The 22,272-nt window shown below is 37.9% G+C and overlaps 1 protein-coding gene across 1 annotated transcript; it reads right to left on the reverse strand.

The window, feature by feature from the left end:
• Positions 1-1,292: 1,292 nt before the first annotated feature.
• Positions 1,293-2,652, reverse strand: LOC122290905. Its single transcript, XM_043098585.1, has 2 exons — positions 1,456-2,652; positions 1,293-1,376 (listed from the first exon to the last, which is right to left on the reverse strand). Exons 1-2 carry the CDS (start codon positions 2,650-2,652, stop codon positions 1,293-1,295), a joined length of 1,281 nt encoding a protein of 426 aa, XP_042954519.1.
• Between the last annotated feature and the right edge of the window lie 19,620 nt (positions 2,653-22,272).

Here is a 22,272-nt window from a genome sequence, read left to right on the forward strand (position 1 = left end):
TATGTAAGTTTTGCCATCAGTCAAACGACAGAAAATGATTGATGGAAAAGACATAAAATCTCCTTGAAGTTGGAGTTGACGGATAACGGATGCTTACTCTAGGTAGGGTCCAATCTCAGCGCAGTTGTTGAGGACGTACCATGTTGATTCCGTAAGGAGTTTATCTGATAATTGCCTGTTCGAAGCAGTACCAATGGGCCTCAGTTTTTGGTTGAAAATTTTGATTCCATCTATATCCTCTGATTCACCATCAATGTTGCGGTCCACTCGAGTAAACTTCGTCTCAACGTCTTGGAGATACAATGAGCAAAATGTCAGGCATTCAATGTGAATGTGGGCTTCGGCTATTGAGCCTTCTGGTCGGGCTTTATTCTTAACATACCGCTTGAACTTGCCAAGATATCTCTCAAATGGATACATCCACCTGTATTGTACTGGACCCCCAAGTATGGCCTCGCGGGGTAAGTGGATAGCTAAGTGAACCATGATATCGAAAAAAGATGGGGGAAATATCATCTCCAACTTGCATAGAATTGTGGCAATATCAGTTTCAAATTGGGATATTTGATTAACATCCAGGGTTCGGGCACACAACCCCTTGAAGAAACTGCACAGTTCAATCATGGCCAATGCAATATCATTTCTAAAAAACCCCCCAACAGCAATAGGAAGTAGTCTTTGCATGAAAACATGACAGTCATGACTTTTCAACCCGGAGATTCTACAATCTCGTACAGATACACAATGCGCGATGTTCGAAGCGAAGCCATCTGGAAATTTCACATCGACTAGCCATTCACAAAATTTTTTCTTTTCATCACCGTGTAATGTATACAATGCTTGTGGCATTGTAACACGTTCACCGTCATACTTCAAATGCAATTCTTTTCTGAATCCCAAAATCTCCAAGTCACGTCGAGAATTAATATTATCTTTCGTTTTACCAGGAATGTTCATTAATGTGCACAATATGTTATCAAAAATATTCTTTTCAATATGCATGACATCTAAATTATGTCGAAGACGCAGGGTTACCCAATACGGTAGCTTGAAGAAAATGCTATGTTTGGTCCAGTTCAGCTCTTCAACAGTGCGTTTTCTCTTTCGATGAGATTTACCAAATTGCACATCCCCAAGCATCAGCAGTTGACCCAAAATATCAAAGCCTTCTACAACCCTTGGTGGTCTGCGATGATCTTCTTTACCATTGAATAAATGCTTTCTCTTTCGCCAGGGGTGATCGGCAGGCAAAAAACGCCGATGTCCCATATAACAATGTTTTCTCCCATACTTCAACCAATTGGAGTCTGTGCCCTCATTACAAGATGGACAAGCCAATTTTCCTTTTGTTGACCACCCAGAAAGAATCCCATATGCTGGAAAGTCATTGATTGTCCACATTAAAGCAGCGTGCAACATAAACGTTTCCTTCGTGGAGGCATCATACGTACGTACCCCATGTTCCCAAAATTCAAGCAGTTCATCTACCAACGGTTGCAAGTAAACATCAATGTCATTAGACGTAGATTTTGGCCCAGGAATAATGAGGGATGTAATGAAGAATTGGTCCTTCATGCACAACCACGGCGGCAAGTTATACGGGACCAGGATTACAGGCCAAATGCTATATGGTTTTGCCATATTGTTGAAGGGATTGAAACCGTCACTTGCTAGACCAAGCCTAACATTGCGAGCATCCTGTGCGAACCAACTATGGTCGTCATCAAATCTCTTCCAGGACTCAGCATCTGCAGGATGTCTCATACTAGACTCGTCGGATGGTCGTTGCATTTTATGCCATCTCATATCACGTGCTATATTTGCTGTCATGAAAAGACGTTGCAATCTTGGCTTCAAAGGAAAATGCCTCAACACTTTTTGAGGGATAAGACGAGCCCTGTGTGTATTAGGCACCCACCTTGAAGCCTTACAGATAGGGCATTCATTAAGATTAGCATTTTCCTTCCAGAATAAAATGCAGTCATTGGGACATGCATGAATTTTGTTATAATTCATACCCAAACCCCGCTCCAATGATCTTGACTCCTCATATGAATGTGGCAATTCAGCATCAGGGAAGGCGGCCCGCAACAATTTAAGTAGCATATCAAACGACTTTATTGACCACCCACCAAGTGTCTTAATGTGTAACAACTTCACAATGAATGATAGTTTTGAGAATTTGGTACAGCCAGAAAAAAGTGGACGTCGGGCATCCTCTAATAGCTGCTCAAAAGATTGGCTTGGGGAGGGATCTGGAATAGATCCACCAGTTGCTAGTGGAGTATCATAACCTTGGGGAACATCAACAAATTGGCCTGCCCGAATGTCATCTAACATATGGTCCATATCATCAATGTAGTCATCGGCATAATCAGCAACACTGTCATCATCGTCGTCATTGAAACTTTGTGTTTCCTCTTCCCCATGAAAGATCCACTGGGTATAATTTGGATTGATCCCTTTCATGTACAAGTGAGTCTCCACATCAAAGATAGGCAAGAAGAGAGTATTGCAACATGAACGGCATGGACATCGAATGCGATCACTTCCTCGAGAATGGTTTCGTGCCAGGTTGAGGAAAGTGTTAACCCCTTCGGCGTATGCAGGCGATCGAAGTCTATTGGTCAAGTTCATCCAGCTTTTGTCCATCTAAAATGGTTGAAATCCGCATATTAGTTACTCGGATAGTATTTAGGGTTCAATTTAGCTATACGAAAGATGGAATCTTAATTAGAGAAACTAACATGGTTGGCTTTGAATATTGTCTATTTATTCAAAGCCATATCTTGTAGATCATAAGAGAAGATGGAGGTGATGATACTAACCGGAGATGTCATGAAGATCGTTGTGGAATGATAAAAGTTGTGTTGAACAGTTTGGTGTGTCTATGCCAGGAGTATTGAAGGGCTGCAGAATATGCCATCATGTTAAACATGGTACAAGAAGGCCATTGTTGGTGAATGGCACTTTAATGTTAATAACGAAGCATGTAGAAGTGGAACTAGTTTGGAGGTTAGGTTGGCGTGTAGTTTGAAAACTTCAGTAAATTAAGTATTTATAACTTCCAGCTACTTTCTAGATGTTTAATTGCAATTCATGCGATTATGAAAGGCAAGTGTAAATGAAAGTACTTGGCCAAGATATATGAATCTTGTGATCAAGGAAGTACGTGTCAGGAGATGTGGATGACATTTTAATGACGAATTCTTGTTTGACTTGTAGATCTAAATATTAAACCTCACATGTATAACACTAGCAATTTTCTCTAAATTGATTAACCAATTGGTATATGGCTGAGTGTAGGCATAAAGTCAAACAAGGTTAGAATTTTGAAAGGAAGCGATTTGGTGAATGGATGGTCATACATATGTTGATCAACTAATAAGCATATGTATTCAAATGTAATTATAACTCGTCCAGAAGCCTTGCAACGATTTTAGCCGGATGTCCAAATAATATGACATGCACGTTACAATCTAGCAATGGTCACACAGCCAGGAAAAAGGTGAATGTCATTGCTACCTAGCATGTTTTAAATTAAAACAACTGGCGTATGCAAACTGAAAAACCGTACAGTAGAAAACAGGTTTACACTGCATAATACCAATTGGTGTGTAAACATATAACACAGGCATCAAACCACAAATCACACAAATGGCCATAATAAATTCCATAATGCAGCTTGGATAATATTCAGCAATATGCTTGGAGATCTTCATTTGAATATCTCATAAGAATTCAAATAATTATGAGATATTTAACCAACAATTCCTATTCAGGACTTTAAAGCTCACCGAGATGCGAGTAAGCATACTTGTGCTGGAAGAAAGTTCAGCACAAGTATGGAACTATAAATATCGATGTTAGGTGGGAAATAATATATGCAAGATAAGTAGTAAAGGAGATTTAAAATTATCCTCTACTTATTTACTATTCAGCGATTTTAATGCCAATGACAAATACTAAATGAAATCCCCCCCCCCCAACAAAAAGACCTCCAAAAAAACTGATAATAGTACTTATTTGTAAGCATAGCAAAGAAGAATGAATATCCCAAAGATGGCACTCAGATATGCAGATATTAAGTCGAAATCCATCTCAGTGTAATATTTTAACAATATTTTATATCATTTTCCACTTTCATCCTAGCTCAACTCAACATCCAAACATAACCTTAATCCAAAGCTATATATTCAAGTATAAATCCACATTAGACTAGGTATATTTAGAGCAAAAATGATAATATAACCCTAATACAGTTTTTAAGCATATTTATAAATTCAAACTGTCCAGAGTCCACAAGCCAAATACGAAACAAGGTCACAAATTATATTCCAACAGTACACCATCAACCCCACGATTCAAATACAAAATCATATCTGAAATTAAAAGCAAACTGTCCAGCCAATCGCCCACAATCCAAATACAAAAGAAGTTTGGAAATCAATCCAAACCATACACCAACAGCCCCACAAGGTAAATACAAAAAAAGGTATGAAATTAAATCCAAACCATATATCATCCATTTCCAACTGCCAAACTGGTTTAACATTTACAAAAAATCAATGTTAAACCAAACACTAGATCTCATAGTTGCTGCCCAGCCACAGATATCTCCAAACTACCCAGACTTGAGCATGTACACTTGTTAAAAATAATTCTCCAGCCATAAACACATACACAAGTATAATCTTTAAGTCATGAGCATATAATATTTTGGGCAGTTGGTTTCTAGAATTGTTTCCTATAATCTTTAAGTCTTACTATAATATTTAATTTCAAATATTAGCTTCAACAAACGGTCGTTAGAAATCGTTGTAAACGGTTGGTTTGGCAAACAATTATCAAGGGGAGTTGTAGTATTTCCATACAAGAGGAGATATTAAAAAAACAAATCTCACATCATTAATCAACATGTTACATATATAAGACCAATTAATGTTTTAAGATAGCATTCTGCCCCAATTACTGCATTGTTTTGCCAAGAAGAGCAACTGGCCATCGGCTTTCCCAAGTTAAAACAATCCAATGAAGTTTATATTTTTATAAACTTCCTCATAAACATCATCCTTGTATTCTAATTACCAGAACTTAATCTAAAAAATTAGATATATGATTTTTGCAACTAAACCCACAGTTTCACAAAACTGTTCTAAGGTAGATGAAACATGCATTAAACTAAATAGACTTTTAAAACAGAATTGTAATAATTCTGATAATTTACTTTACAATCCTCAACTCAGACTACACACAATATTCATTCATTTAGCATAGCCAACCTACTTATCCAAAGAACAATGTAATATATCATAGCCAACCCACGAAGACAATTAACCACCCAAACCATTCTTCACTATCAGTTTAGCATATTGACAAAATATTCCATACTTTTCCGACCAAACCATACTTGCCAACTATCCAATCAAATAAGCCTAGCAACTAGAAATAACCCATTCAAAGTGTGTTAGGAAGCAACATTAGATCAATTTACAAACGAATATTTCCAAAGAAAGCACATATCAAACCACAAAGCAAGCACCAATTTAAACACTATGCATCGAAAGCACCATAGATCAAATGCCCTTAAAAAAAAATCATTAATGTGTTTAGGTACAGCTACATGTATTATTTGTCTTATCTAAAATAAGAGAGTTAGCATGCCAGGGAGTCCCCATGTCAAAAAAAGGTTATTGCCAAAGATGTTGCACATCTCTAAGCAGGTTGAATGTTTATTAAATTATGACCCTATATGAGTTTGGACTTAATATAGGGTTTTCAAGAAAAATATCTATGAGGACATGCTGCCAGAAGTTTTGAATAGCTAGCCTACAAATCACCCATAATAATACATCTGGCCAAGCAATGTAGTGTCATGAACAGATTGCATTAAAGTTAAAATTAATGAGCTTTAGATTCACATATGCATAATGAATCTAAACCTCTTAAGGGTGCAGTTAGCATAACAAGAAATACCTCCTAAATGAGTACAACACCTATTTGTAATGAAATACCATATAATAAGTGGTATTCCAACCTCAGCTCATGTACTTAAAAGCACAACTCATTCCACGCATAGAGATTATGTATAAGTATTTGCCCAACACATCCTCTAGTAGCAACAAAACAGAGAACAAATAAAAGGATAGTCTCTGTATTATTTTTGTCTTACTAATAGTAGTACAAGCTGCCAATGTCTTGAATGTACAGTAAAGCAGAGCATCACGCCCAGTTAAAACAAAGCAAGTGGAAAAAGCTATCCACTTCCTTTGTAAGAAGATCTAGTCCTTGTGAAAGTTTCTCAGCTCTCCTCCTAGAATCTGAAACAGAATAATGAATGCTTACACTTCAACAGGGTCGACACCATTAATCAACAAAATGTGTACTAATAGTTGACACTTGTATCAACTGCTTCAAGTTCAATATCTATGGGACATCGTCCACGAGGGAATATGGTTATATTCCCCAAAGATAATACTAGTCTGCAGGGCAATAAAAGCTTGTGCCCATCATAATTTGGTATACAACCAGAATGTAGCAACTTTAAAATCTAACCAGAGAAACGCTGCAGCCAAGATGACAACCATTCTTCCAACTAGCTTACAGAAGACGACGCTTTCTTATAACAATTATTGTACCAAAAAACTTAGGTTGGTTTGAAAGATCTATAACCCCAAACAAACTCCTAATTTTTGTTGAACCATCATCTAAGGTAACTATCTAATGAATAAGATCCTCAAGGAGGAAACAGTTAGAACTACATTTAAATTGGCTTAGATACCCAGCCATATATATATATATATATATAGCCACACACACACACACATATACACACACACACACACACACACACACATATATATATATATATATAAGTAATAGCAATTACACAATAAATACTTCAAACAAAACTACCAGCAAAGACTCATCAAGTTGGACCGGATCATTAATACTTCAAGTCAAGAGGTTGAGATCTGTTTAAGCTTTTAGCAAACATATATTACCGTGTATTACCGTGACACACTTCCCACTCGATCTCCCCCTAAAACACACACACAAATACAATGTGGATATGATTATTTACTATTTCTATCTTCTATAATTATTTGCAACAATTTAGGGACATAAGCTAGCTGTGGAGTGTCTGTCTCCTATTTCAGACTATATCCAGTGTAACCACGTGAGTCTCTCCGCTCTCTATCACTTTTATGATATGGTAAATATGTAAAATAAAATAGATGTTTGGTTTCTAAAAGGAAAAAAAAGATCCCCTGCAAAAGCAATCTTTTTTCTTTCATGCTCATGTCATTCACATTGGAAGAAAGAGTAAAAACCGTTATCTAATGCTTTTTGATATACACGTTCTTCTGGCCTTTTGTAGGCTATTCACAACCTAACTTCATATTGCATAATTAGAGGTGTAATTAGGGATTTCAAGAAAAAAACCACTCAATCAGAGGATACGCAGCAAATACAAACTATATATCACCCAACCATTATGCAGTTACTAAACCAATTTCTACACGTAGCAAAAATGTAGAAGAACTAGTAAAAAATGCTGAAAGAAAATTGCTGCTTTCATATGCAAATATCTAGCAATAGATCAGGCCAGAAAAAGCTCCCATTTTTGTTAAGCAACGAGCTCGGATGAAGGGGGAGAGAGAGAGCAATGAGTAGAATCAATACCTGTGGTGCCGAAAGGTATACCCAAGTAACTGGTTCGACAATGTCAACTACCGATTCAAACAGAAATCGGTGTCCCAAATCACTCCGACCATAGAATCAGACACACACAGAGCGGGATGGGGAGGAAACAGGAACCGTAGCTGCCGTGGAAGGGAAATGAAGTGGTGCACGTTCTAGGGTCCCGTTGTCGTAGTCGACGATGGAGCTAGATTTCGACCCCAGTGTATTTCTGTTAATCGGTCACCTGGGCACTGAAGGTAGGAGAAATGGGCAAGAGGCTCGAAGTGGAGATGGTACTCGCGTGGTAACAGAGTGATTTCGGGGGGAAAATAAAAACTGGTCAGTGGGATTTGGCGCCCAGAGCCTATTGCAACAATATTACTCTGCTGCAACAAGTTTTTAATTCTTCCAAGGCAACTCTTCGCTGCTATAGATTATTATTTCGCTGCAACAACTTTAATGAAGCTCCCCGCTTCATTAAAGCGTATGTCGATGTGAAAAGTTTGCAAGGGAAAATATTTCACTGCAAAAGTATATCTATTGCAGCGATTTTAATTGCAACAAAATAAAAAACGCTGCAAAAGGCCTAAAACCTTGTAGTGCTTTTTACCTTGTTGGATTTTTAATTTCGGGTGGACTTTGTTCTAGTGGGTTTTCCTTTGTTTTTAGGCCAAATTCTTTCAATTTTCAGGCCCAGCTCACTTGCCTTAAGCCCAACCCCCTTTCTCTCCCAAAATGGCGCCGTTTGCTTCCTAGCCCTTAGGGCTTTGTTTCTTCTTTATTTCCTACTGTTGGCGCCGTTTCTTCTTCTTCTTATCTTGTCTCCCTTCTCATCGACCCAGTTGAGCAAATCAGATTCAAGTAAAACCCATATGATAAGCTGGGATAAATTCACGAGAATTGGGAATGGGTCAAGTTCTTTGCTTTGCGTCAAGTATGAAACGAGCTTGGATTGGTGGATTCGATGAGAAGGGAGAGATGGAATGCGGTGGGATTCGGGGCTTGTGGTTTTGCAAAGCAGAAATGAATCTTGGGGTTAGTGATTTTTTGAGGATGTGCTTTTCTGATTAGGGGGATGGAATCGCATTCATTTCGTTGTTGCTGCTTCTTCTTCCTCTTTCCATTTCCATTTCTATGCATCCAGACCAAGAGGCTAAGAATTCAAAGAGGAAAAGGAACTGACCTGGGAGTGTTAATTCGAATCACAAGCTTCTTGTATTCGTCCACATAAGCAGGCCTCTCAATCTCTATCATTGTCTTCAATTACAAAGTGAAAACGAAAGAAAAACAAACAAAGCACTGGAAGATCAAAAGCCCTTAAAAAGTTTAGCACTGTTTTTCTTGCATATTTTAAGTTATTAGGAAATGGAATTCAATCGGACAACACAAATGGCCACAAACGGTGGCTTAACTGCCACTTAATGAGGAACAATAAAACTAATGGTAAAATAAGATTTTCTGTTAAAACAACAAATTCCGTTTTATAGGCACTTTTTATATATAGAAGATGAGAAATGATATTTGCAGTCGTGGTTGTGCAAGCGGCGTGCAGTCGTTTTAAAAAAAGAAAATTAATATGGGACCCACATGAAAAAAAAATTATTTTTATAACTTTTTTTTATTCATTCCGTACAACCGTTTACATCCCGTTTACATGTGCCGACTGCATCTAGCAGTTCTGATAGAAGATATATGATTTTTTTGATATTTTTTTTATGTGATTCCATTAATTCTCTGCTGATAATTAGATTTTATAAATTATTTATCTTTGATATTTAACGTTCCACACCAATCAAGCAACATATATACCTATATGTTCCTTTTATAATATATATATATATATATATATATCATATGATGATGCTTGCTTAGCAGAAAAAAAAAAAAGAAGAAGAAGAAGAAGGTGTTTCAACATTTATTTATTCAGAGTTAAGAATCTGGTTGTTGTACTGTTAGTGAGAATGATTTCTAGGACGTTGAACAAGCAAACACAAGTTGGTAACTGGTGTAACTGACTGCATTTATTAGTAATATTATTGCATTTACGGTACGTATGCGTGCAGTTTAATTTAAACTTTGAACGATGATCTTGATGAGCAGTCGGACGTATATGTCAAAACCCCAAGGCAGGAGGCCACGGGCTATGCCTTGACCAGCACCAGCCCATGCCAGGACAACATGCCAGCAGCACTGTTGGTGTCGCTTGATTGCCCACAGACCGAGCCCTTGGTGAATGCTAGACCACGGTCACCCTCCATCAGGTAGCAAACAGTCGGCGCGCGCACGCAAGCGAGGTTGTCACACCACACTCAGCGCACGGCTAGACTGCATGCACGCCTAGTGCGCGTGCGCAGCGGGCACGCATGGGCTATGCGCACACACCGCGTGCATGCATGGGCCGTGCATAGGCACAAAGCCCATGCATGGCCTAGGCACCCGCGCAGCGCACACTTGCACACCCACCTTGGAATTGACGGTGCGGCTGCCCAGCAGGCCCACGCATGCTGGCATGCCACTCAACGCCCTGGTCTTGACCAGGGCCATGCTGATCAACGCCCTGGCCTTGGCCAGGGCCTTGCTGCTCAACGCCTTGGCCTTGACCAGGGCCATGCTGATCAACACCCTGGCTTTGGCCAGGGTCTTGCTGACCAACGCCCAGGCACCACAGCCTAGGCCATGCAGACCAACGCCCAAGCCCCACTAGCCTGGGCCATGCAGCAGCCTGCCATGCTTAAGCCAACCACGGTCCAACCCAGCGACTCATCAATGGTGCCTAGCCCACACAACCTGGGCCACACATGCAAGGACCATGGACCAGCCAAGGCTAGCCCGGCAGGCCAATCTGAAGACCCATGTGTGCAAGCATGAAGCCTATGCTGTGAGTCATCCTGGCCACCCATGGGCCACTGACAGCATGAGGCCTTAACCAGGAGGGGTGTGCCGGGAACCATTTTCCCTTTGTAATCATTTTAATTGCTTTCTAATATAAGTGAGGCAATAGGCTATCACTTAGTTTTTATCTTGGAACATTTGGACGAATTTGGCTTGTAAGCCCCCATAGACACATTGGTGCTTTGTCACTTAGGCTCCATTGGGTGCAATCCATGAATCCCAAAGGAGAAGGCTCACCCTGTGCAATTCATGAATCAGGGTAACCCATTCATTCCATTGTTTTTCTTTGATTAATGCATTGTTGAGGTATTTCAACATTTTGGATTGTGTCTATTGCATTACATTCGCATTTGCTTGCTGATTATTTTGAACCGTTCGAGTGGGGCATCGCTTAAGGCAGCCACGAGTTGCCATTGAAGGGCATCTGGTCTGCACCAGGCCACCCTGGTCGAATCTAGAGCAAGGTTAAGGACAAGCTAACAGTTACCAACCACCAGCCAAGCCACACGCCCAGCCCTTGCCACCTGTCTAGCCACAACCGCTCCCCTACTTTGTAGGGAGTAACCAACCATCCCTTAAACCGCTCAGCCATCACCCACTCGGCCAACCCACTTAAACCACCCTTAGCCACATGTGCCTAATCATCAGAAGACACCTGTGTGAGACTTGGTCAGCCCCCCAAGCGAGTGACACTTGTGCTTGACTTGGTCAGCCACCATCAGGAGACACCTGGTGCCTGACTGGGTCAGCCCACCAGCAAGAGCCACGTGTGCCTGACTTGGTCAGCCAGCCACTTAACCACCTGATCCCATTCACAACCGTTTTTGACGATTCAGCTCCTGCACATGTATGCATGCACGCCCAGTCACTAGAATCTCGCCCACCATCAGCCACTGATCAACCATACGAACTCAGCCAACACCACCCATAACCATCACGGTCAAGCAAGTGGCAGCCCACATCGATCATTGAGGAGCAAGAAGGGGCGCGGCAGCTTGGTGTCTAGGATCTCAACCGAGGACCCTATCAGTATATTTTACGCTGATGATGAGAATAATTTGAACGGGTCTTCCTATTTAGATTCAACCCCATCCCCTACGCACCGCATTAGTTCACTCTCAATAGAGTCTCACACGGTTCGTGCGAGAGGTCCGAAATAGCCAATCCGTTTATGCCCTCTGCAGCACTAATCAAACTTCTTCGCCGCACTGTACGTACGCAGAGCTCTCATTAGAAAACCGATATAATAATTGAAAATGATTAAAAAAGCTATTATTTCTTAATCTTAGATTATGGCAATATTATTGAGTCTCATCATTTTATATTCTCAAAATTATCATTTATATAATTGTACTTTTTTTGTTGTTTTATAATTTTTTTTAACATATTTAAATATTAAAAAAATAAAAATATATAAATTCACCAATAATCAATTCTTTCATTATTAAAATAAAATAATTATAATAAAGTAAAATAAATGAGCTATCAAAATGAGAACAAAATAATAGACTAGTAGTCATTTAGTATTTCTCATTAAAAAAAAATCAAATCAATTTATAAGATGCCTTCATGGCAAACAGTTTGTAAATAAATTTGTTCATTGAAATTGTTTTGTAGAGGAGGAGGCCGGTTCAATGGTCATTTACAGTGAAAAGAAAAAGAAAATGATGGAAGACGATACGATGCAGGACACTCCTGTTACGAAGCGTACAAGACACAGACCTCATAATCGGCGGATTTTCCAGGACTACGACGGGCTCGATTCTTTTCTGTCCTATATAGAACGTAACACATGAAGTACTCTTGCTCTTTTCCACTCTCGGGTAATTATATAGAGAAATGCTACACATCATCCCACATCACACACTTTATATATTAAAATATTATTTTTTATTTTATTTTATTCTTATTAAACTAATTAAATTATTCTATTTATTATCCACACACTACATATTTATTATAGAAAAATAAAAAAAATTAAAATAAATATAATGTGTGAAGTGTGAGGATGACAAGAAGATTTTTCCGATTATAGATGTAATATGTCCCATAGTAAATAGTGATTGGGCTTGGACTTTATATTGGGCCTGCTGTTACTCTATGATGAAAAGCTTTTAAGGCGATTACCCTCTTCTGCTCTTACATTTTTGCAAGATGAAAATCAAACACTCGAAAGTAAATCAGCCACTACTTGATTTTAGTCAGGTATTACTATGTATGAGCACTATGTCATGTAAGCACAATATTTGAAAGTAAATCCTTAAAATTGAAACTGGCTTACCTTTAGGGTAATTTATACCCTTATGGTTGACGGACTTCACTGGAAGCAAGAATTTGTCAGAATAATTGCTAATTGCTATATGCGATTTTGGGAATGAGAATAGCTTGAACACATACGTAGTCCCCTTTTGATCCTTGTAGGAGTGAGAATATTTACTATGCTTTTATCCTTGTTAATATCGGCTGTTCGCTTGAATAGAGGGTAGGAAATACCATTCCATTGATGGGTTTTGAATTGGAGTAGATAAAAACACTAATAGAAACGGTGTTTCTCCTAAAAGGTTTCATACAACAAATATGCAGAGGAGATTGTTTGCAAGGAATGTAGTTTTGTTGGTAATGATAACAGTTTTTTAATTAGTATTTTCTGTTTCACTTGTGCATTGAAATTATCACGTTGCTAATTTGTAAAATTCTTGCAAGGAGGTTACTTTCGTTGGTAATGTATAATACTTTTCTCATTTGCAACGAAATAACTATCATTGGTGATAGTTAATTTGGTATTTTCCGATATATTTTGCATTTTCATGTCAAGAGTATTTGCAAAGAAAATACATCGTTAGTAATATGTATTTGTTATTTGTAACGGATTGCAAATTGTTGCTAATTGAGAATTTATTTTTTGCAACAAAAAATGACTCGTTGGTAATATATTTTGTTTTCGCAACGCATATATCTATCGCTAATCAGATACTTCTTAATTTGTATATAATTAGATCATCTAGAACAAGGGAAAGAGAATCTTTAATTTCCATCATTGAACCACCAGAAAATTAGGAGTCCTACTGAATTAAACACGTTAAGAATTGACCTCCGTGTAAAAAAACTACATCGTTCGAAGAATATATGCTTCCAAATGGGACCTTAGACTCTTGAGAAAACAGACCTAGTGCTGATCTACCCTTTCAGCCCTATATAGCCCGCGCGCACACACACACACACACATATATATATATGTATGTATAAATATATGTGTGTGTATATATGTACTGGTTCAAACCCAAAAACTAAGCCTTTATTCTATCTACATTTTCTCTTTGTTTACCAAAATTGCTATGATTTCTGGCCCTTGCTAATCCCAACATCTTTACCTTTCTGCCACTAATCTAACTACCCAATCATATGGAGGGCCAAACCGCCATTATGAAAGGAAGCAGTTGTAAGCGTAAACTGGATACAGGATTCCTAGGCCAAAACAACCATTGAAAGGTTCTTGTTGTTGGAGACCATACGAGTAAAGACGGTATCATTTTCCCCGCTCTCTCTAGCACATGATCACAATAGATACGATGTTGCGTCTATTACTACTTTTATTTTTGTGATTTATAGTTTCGAGAATCATAAGCTTTCTTTAATTTATGTTATTCCTCTAATAATATGATTTTACAATGATTTATCTTTGGGCAATTTACATGCAATTTCTATGTGCAAAACCATGATATACGTGTTATGTAGGTATGCATTGGAGCTTAGTCATTTTGCAAGCATGCATCATGTGACCCAATCAAGCTTGCATCATTGGCCTAGTCCATTCCAAAGGTGTTATATTCTTTTGAAAAAAAAAATGATTAAATACATTCCTAATTGAACAGTTTTATTTTGTTAAGCATCGGAAGTAGTGGAGGGTCTTAGCCTAAATCCACCCATACATGATCAAGACCAAGTCATATCTTTGGAATTGAAGCATTTGCAAACATGAAGAATTTGAGATTGCTTCAAATCAAGGGTGTAAAAAATTTAAAACTCGAAAGATGCGCATCTTTCCAAAGAGCTAAGATGGATTTGTTGGCATAGCTGTCCCTTGAGATTCTTTTATGTCCCCCTTTTTTTTTTATATAGAAATAAACATCTTCATTTGAGATAAACAATTACACACATTTATCAAACCATAAGGTTTGAGAAAGAAAGTCTAGAATACAATCTCATCACATCTCAATATTTCCAACTCTCCAAGAATTATGGGCAAGCTGATTGGCTGCCTTATTACTCTCTCTATACACATGAGTAAAGGAACAACTACCAAAACAACTACACAATCTCTGCAATTCAGTAAACAAGTTACCAAGAATGGAATCCATCATATTATTTTGCTGCAGACATGTAACTAACAACAAGCAATCACTTTCTATTTCTATATGCGAAATACCCATAGTGGAACACAATTGCAGACCTCTAAAAACTGCCAATGGCTTAATTGCTTCTAGCTCTTCAACCTCTTATTCAAGTTTGGATGCCGCCATTACCACTTTTCCTGATGAGTCTCATAGTATAACTCCAACACCTGCCTTTTGTAGATTTGAAGACATAGCTCCATTAGTGTTTAGCTTAAGCACATTAGGAGGAGAAGGCTTCCAACTAAACTGATCTTTAAGCTAAACCTGGGATTTCACAAAAATACCTTTGAAATTATACATAAGACCCAATGAATGATTAGTTACATGGCTGGGACTCAATCTGATTTTTCCAAACTCCAACTTATTTCTCCTATACCAAAAGCCCCATGCAAGACAGAAACATAGAGCCAAATTATTGAATTCCTTTCCCTCAACAAATTGCATTACCAAATTAGTAATATTAACAAACATATGATTAGCCAAAGAAGGAAAGAACTGAATCCATAAGTCACAAATTTGACTGCAACTAAAAACTGCCTGTAAAATGTCCTCTACTAGTTGCAAGCAGAACCTACAAGTTGCTTCTGTAATCACATATTGTTTTATCAATTTATCCTTTGAAGTAGACTATCTTTACAAGCATGCCATGCAAACACTTTGATCTTGTTAGGGACTTGCATCCGCCACAACACTTTCCATAATCTCTTATGTCTCCCCATTGAAGAAGACTCTGCTATATCAGAACCATTTTGAGACATAATGAACTTGTAACAGCTTTTCACTAAAAACTGGTCACTTCTTTCATGGCTCCACATCAATTTATCAACTGTGCCTTCTAGAAAAATCATGACTTTCATAATATATGCCACTATCATTGGATTGAAGAGTGTTCTAAGCTTTTGAAGATCCTCATCAATAACAGAAGCCACAACATCATCCCTATTCTGCAGTTGTAATCCGAGCTCTTGATCCAAGGTCTTATGTCTTGGAATCCATTGTTCATTCCATAAGTGTGTAGTCTTCCAATCTCCAATCCTCCATCTACATCCCTCCCTTAACCATTTCTTAGCCTCCCAAATACCCCTCCACGTGTATGATGGACAATTTCCCAGTCTAGACTCCAAAAAATTAGTCTTAGAAAAATATATAGCCTTGAGTAGTTAATGCAAAATAGAATTCGCATTTTGCACTAATCTCCAACCTTGTTTTGCAAGAAGAGCAAGGTTAAAAGTTCTAAGATTCTTGAAACCCATACCTCTTCTAGACTTCCCTTCACACATATTACTCCAACTAATCCAATGAATCATTCTTTCCTCCTTCTTTTGCCCCCACCAAAACTTTGACATTAAACCCTCCAACTCTGAACAAAAACTAGTAGGCAGTAGGAAACAACTCATGGAATAAGTTGGGATGGATAATGCAATAGCTTTTAATAAAATCTCCTTGCCCCCTTGAGATAATAGTTTTTCCTTCCAACTTTTTAGCTTTTACCATACTCTTTGCTTGATAGATTGAAAGGCCCTAGACTTTGATCTACCAACTATAGGAGGTAACTCAAGATATTTCTCAAACTGTTGAATTTCACCATTACCCCATAGCAACCGAATCTCTTCCCTTCCATCCATCCCCACATTACTACTAAAAACCATTGAAGTTTTCTCCTTGTTTATTTTCTGCCCTAACACACTCTCATAAATATCTAACACAGCTTGGACTCTCCTATTTTTCTTCATCTCAGCCTTACAAAAAATAACACTATCATCCACAAATAGCAAATGATTAATGTTGGGAGCACCCCTACAAATTTTAACCCTAGAAATTTCCTTCCTTATACCTGTTGCATTCAACAATGAGGTGAGCCCTTCAATACAAAGTAGAAAGAGATAAGAGGACAAATGGTCCCTTTGTCTCAAGTCCCTACTAGAAATAATTGGCACTTTCGATTCTCCATTAATCAACACAGAAAAAGAGATTGTTTGAACACATAGCATCACCAAAGAAATGAAACCAGCCTGAAACCCCATCACCTCCATCACCTTTTTGAGAAAACGCAACTATACTCTATCGTAAGCCTTACTCATATCCAACTTCAATGACATATACCCTTGTTTCCCCTTCTTTTTTTGCTCTAAAAAATGCACCAACTCTTAAGCTATAAGCACATTATATGTAATTAAACGTCCAGGAACAAAAACACTCTGATGCTCCCCACTTCTTTCCCCTTTTGACAAAAGAGTTTTTTACCTTTTTTTCTCTCAACGTGAGCACATAGGGTTTCTTCATGCATGGCTGCTGCTGATGGCCTCCAGGCCAATTTGGTCACTGCTCCACGCCTCAGATCATTCGCAGATATGGTTTTGGAATCTCCTCAGCCCATTCCTGAGGTCGTGGTTCCCTTGAGATCCCATAAAACTGTTGACGGTAAGGTATGTGTGGTTTTTTCGAAGAACGAACTGGATAGATCGGCTATTCCTTTTCAGTTCTCTCTGGTTTTAAACTTTCTATGGCAAAGACCTTGCTTGGATTCCATCAGATCATTTATCATAGCTAGATGGTTAAACCCCTTAACAAAGTTTTCAAAACATCAAGGGAGACCTATACTCTCAGAAACTCCCCCTTATCCAAATCCACCTCTTCAATCTGCCCTATTTTCTTACTAATATGCCCCCCCTCCCCCATATTCATTTTGAGCCCCCAAAGGGAGATCATGAATCTGTACCCAAAAAGTAGCTTCCTGGATCTTTATTTGATGCACCTACTTATTACCATCAACCTCCTGCAACAACACTAAGTGCTTATCAAAAGACCAAGGGCCCTTTCTCAACACCCTTTCCTTATCATGCAAATCCTTAAATTCAGCAAGAAAGATATTTGCATTAAGATCATGAAAGCGCACCCCTCGCACCTGATGCCATGCTCTCTATATTGTCAGCTTAAACGCTTCGCGATTGTAATGTTTTAAAAAAAAAGAGTTATAACCAAACCCCTTCCTTTACACAAAGAAATATCTTTCAACTCACTAGATTCCACAACCATTTCTGCCTCCTCTTGTTCAGTCAAAGATAAACATTTATAAAACCAATCTAAATCATTAGCCATGTTGCCTTCAACACTAGAGAAATACCGAGAATCGAATGAAAAAAGAAGCTGCACTAAGGCAAAGAAAAGACCTCTACTCAGACCTTAATCTCAGTTTTTGCGAAAGTCTCACCAAATCACCGAACTTCTTACGAGTCCCAAATCTAGAGGAACTAATACTTGAAGGTTGCACAGGCTTGGTAGAGCTGCACGAGTCTATTGGATATCTTAAAGGACTTTTTTTGCTTAATTTGAATGGGTGCAAGAGCCTTATGAGTCTTCTGAAAAGCATTTCTAACTTAAAATCTCTTAAAATTGTTCACATGCGTCGCTGCTTCAATATACAGAACTTTGTAGGCAAAAATACTATTAACCTACCAAATATATCATGGAATCCCAGAAATTTCCTAAGGGCTTCCCTTCATGTTTTTCGATCTTTGGTAAAACTAGGTCTCCGTAACAGCAATTTATTGGAAGGTGACTTTCCCATTGATTTTGGGGCCTTATCTTCCCTCAAAGATTTGGATTTATCTATCAACAATTTTCGTGAACTCCCTCATGGCATCTGTCACCTTCCCAAATTAGCCCGTTTAAATTTAGTTGAGTCTAGATGCATTTGCTCAATTTCAAATGTTCCTACAAATTTACAGATCTTACTTGCATTTAGCTGCGAATCATTGGAAAGAATCTCAATTTCGAAGTCACGATTGGATGCACTTGTACTTACGGATTGCTACAAACTAGTTGACATTCAAGGCTTTGAGAATTTGGCATTTACAATAGTGGTTAGCCTGGAAGGGTGCCTGGAACAAGAAGAAGATATTGATTTTGTGAAGAGTCTCCTCGAGCCCAAGGTACTCTCTTTCTTTCTATGTCTCTCTTTATCACTCACTCTCATTTATTCTCTGATCTAATCTGAACATTTTTGCAAATGGCAAAAGTGGAAGTGGCCGTCGATGATAGAGAGGCGTCAGATATCCTTGTACGGTGATGAGATTCCAAATTGGTTCAGTCATAAGAGAAAAGGGTCATCCATATCCTTTTATATACCTTCATTTTCAGATCAAGATGGCTGGGTGATTGATGGATTATTATTTGGAGTTGTTTGTAGAAGTACATACAGTCTGCTTACATGGCATGGTGAAATAAGCGTGGTATTCCATAATAAAACAAAAGGCGACATACAAGTTATTGATCGAATATTCTATCACACAATAAGGTCTATGGATGTTCTACTTTTGCTTCAAGTGGGAGTGGGTGGAGGTAGTAAAATCCCATATCGTCAAGAGATGACAAATGGGGAGGAAATCGAGGTGTCTTTCGAGTTTGACTGTTCACAGGTGCTAGAGTACGTTGGAGTGAAGGAGTGTGGAGTTCATCTCCTGATCATTCAGCGTGGTAATTAATATTGTGTACTGGCTAATTAATATTACCTAAGTATTGTGGCAAACTGTAAATAAATTTGTTCATTGAAATTGTTTTGTTGAGGAGGCCGGTTCAATGGTGTACAGTGAAAAGAAAAAGAAAATGATGGAAGACAATATGATGTAGGACACTCCTGTTACGAAGCTTACAAGACACAGACCTCATAATCGGCGGATTGTCCGGGAATACGATGGGATCATTACACTTGCTTTTGTGTCCTATATGGAACGTAACACTGGTAGTACTCTTGCTCTTCCCCACTCTCTCGGGTAATTATATATGTCCTATAGTAGATAGAGAATGGATTGGACTTTATTTGGCCGGCTGTTACTCTATGACGGAAATTAGCTTTTAAGGCGATTACCGTCATCTAGGGGTCTTGCGAAGGTAGCTTCATTTAACTAACATTTTATTCAATTTTTAAAGATATTTAACTATTTTCTTCATAAAAAGGTGCGGGTATCCGCTCTTTTAATGAACTCCGCATGCATTTCACTATCAGGTACTTCTGCTCTTACATTTTTGCAAGATGAAAATCAAACATTTCAAGAAAAGATTATAAGGCTAGCCAAGAAGCTTATTGTTTAAAAAAATATTAAAAATTAGATTCAAACAATTTTTTTAACTTTGTAATATTTTTATTTAATATTCTCTCTTATTTTTCAAAATCCAATAAAATATTTTAACTCAAATTATTTTATTAGTATTTATAAAATTTAGAAATACTTCAAGTGCCAAAACGAGCTTTTAATATGTGCTTAAAAACATTTCAAAGGCCTTTTACTATAGGTGAGAAGTGATATTGATACAAGTTTAGGACATATAAGTCTCTTATAAACCATTTTAAAAATGGTGAAACTTTTGTCAAATTGCTCTTGGTTTTTTATCAAAAAATTTGCACGAAACTTACATGTAAAAGAAATGAGTGTTGTGCGTGTTAACTTCGTGTTTCGTATACCCTTGGGTTGGGCTCTAGTGACTTGGATCTTTGGTCATTCACCTGCACACTTAGAGGAAGCACAGAGAGCTGGGAGCCTTGGTGGAGGTCAGGAAGTATCCGATGCTTAAGTTAGTATTACCTTAGTAATTCTTACGAGAGTGTAGAGGAAACAGTTAGAATTCTTCGTACCTAGGGATTGACTTTTATATTAGAGTTTTTTTTTTTTTTTGGGTGGGGGAGAGATCGCCCATGATATTAGGTCTTGAGGTTCATTTTAATTTATTCTTTTGTTAATTTCTTCTTTGATCATGATATGAATCCACTGTCAAGTTTTTTACAACTACGTATGTACGGACCCATCTATTGAAATCCCAAATTTGTAGTAATCATTAACAATAGTGTCAATGTTGAAAAATCAACTACGAACGACTACAGCTTCCATATTATTCTTAAAGATCAGATTAGAATATATAGAAAACTAAAACGCATTGAATTATTTTCTAATTTTTCTTGCCTTTTGACTTCATGTATTCTCTGCTGAGATCATAGCTAGAATTAAAAGGCCGGCCCCTGCCCTCTTAAGTAAATATTATAGCTAGATACTTCATAATTTGTATATAATCAGATCATCTAGAACGAGAGCAAGAGGATCTTTAATTTCCATCGTTCAACCACCAGAAAATTAGGAGTTGTACGTACTGAATTAAACAGTTAAGAATTGACCTATGTGGAAAAAAACTAACAACTTACGAAGAACATATGCTTTGAAACGTCTCTTGAGAAAACAGGCATGCTGATCTACCCTTTTACGTGATCTTTTGAAAAAAAAAAGAATGATTAAATACATTCCTAATCAAATATTTTTATTCTACTTAAGATTGGAAGTAGTGGAGGGTCTCAGCCTAAATCTGCCCATAAATGATCAAGACCAAGTCATATATTTGAAATCGGAAGCATTTGCAAACATGAACAATTTGAGATTGCTTCAAATCAAGGGTGTAAAAAATTTAAAACTAGAAGGATGCACTAAGCATCTTTCCAAAGAGCTAAGATATCTTCTGCCAACACTAAGATATCTTCCGCCATCAATGGATTTGCTGGCATAGCTATCTCTGAGATTTCCTCTGCCAAGACTTCATCTTAGCAATCTTGTTGTGCTTGACATGCAGTATAGCAAAATCAAACAAGCCTGAAGTTGGAGAATAATGTATTCAAAATCTTACCATGCCTAGCTTTTTATGTCTTTTATTCGATAGTACTTGATGTTAAACGTAGAACTCATGAGATTTTTAACTCATTTTCCGAATCTTGTTTTGGTGGATACTCAACAAGTTGAAAGTTCTTAATCTCAGTTTTTGAGAAAATCTCACTGGTACCTAATCACCGAACTTCTTACAAGTCCCAAATCTAGAGGAACTAATACTTGAAGGTTGCACAAGCTTGGTAGAGCTGCATGAGTCTATTGGATATATGAAAGGACTTGTTTTGCCTAATGAGTCTTCCGAAAAGCATTTCTAACTTAAAATCTCTCAAAAAATTTCACATGGGTCACTGCTTCTATATGCAAAACTTCACCGACAGAACTACTATTAACCTACCAAATAGATCATGGATTCCCAGAAATTTCCTAAGGGTGTCCCTTCATGTTTTTGGGTGTTTGGCAAAACTAGGTCTCCGTAACATCAATTTATTGGAAGGTGACTTCCCCATTGATTTTGGGGGCTTATCTTCACTCCAAGATTTAAATTTATCTGTCAACAACTTTCGTGATCTCCCTCATGGCATCTATCACCTTCCTAAATTAACCTGTTTAAATTTAGCTGAGTCTGGATCCATTCACTCAATTTCAACTCTCCC

Source organism: Carya illinoinensis, chromosome 13, assembly GCF_018687715.1.
Source record: "Carya illinoinensis cultivar Pawnee chromosome 13, C.illinoinensisPawnee_v1, whole genome shotgun sequence".
In the NCBI taxonomy this organism is placed as follows: Eukaryota; Viridiplantae; Streptophyta; class Magnoliopsida; order Fagales; family Juglandaceae; genus Carya; species Carya illinoinensis.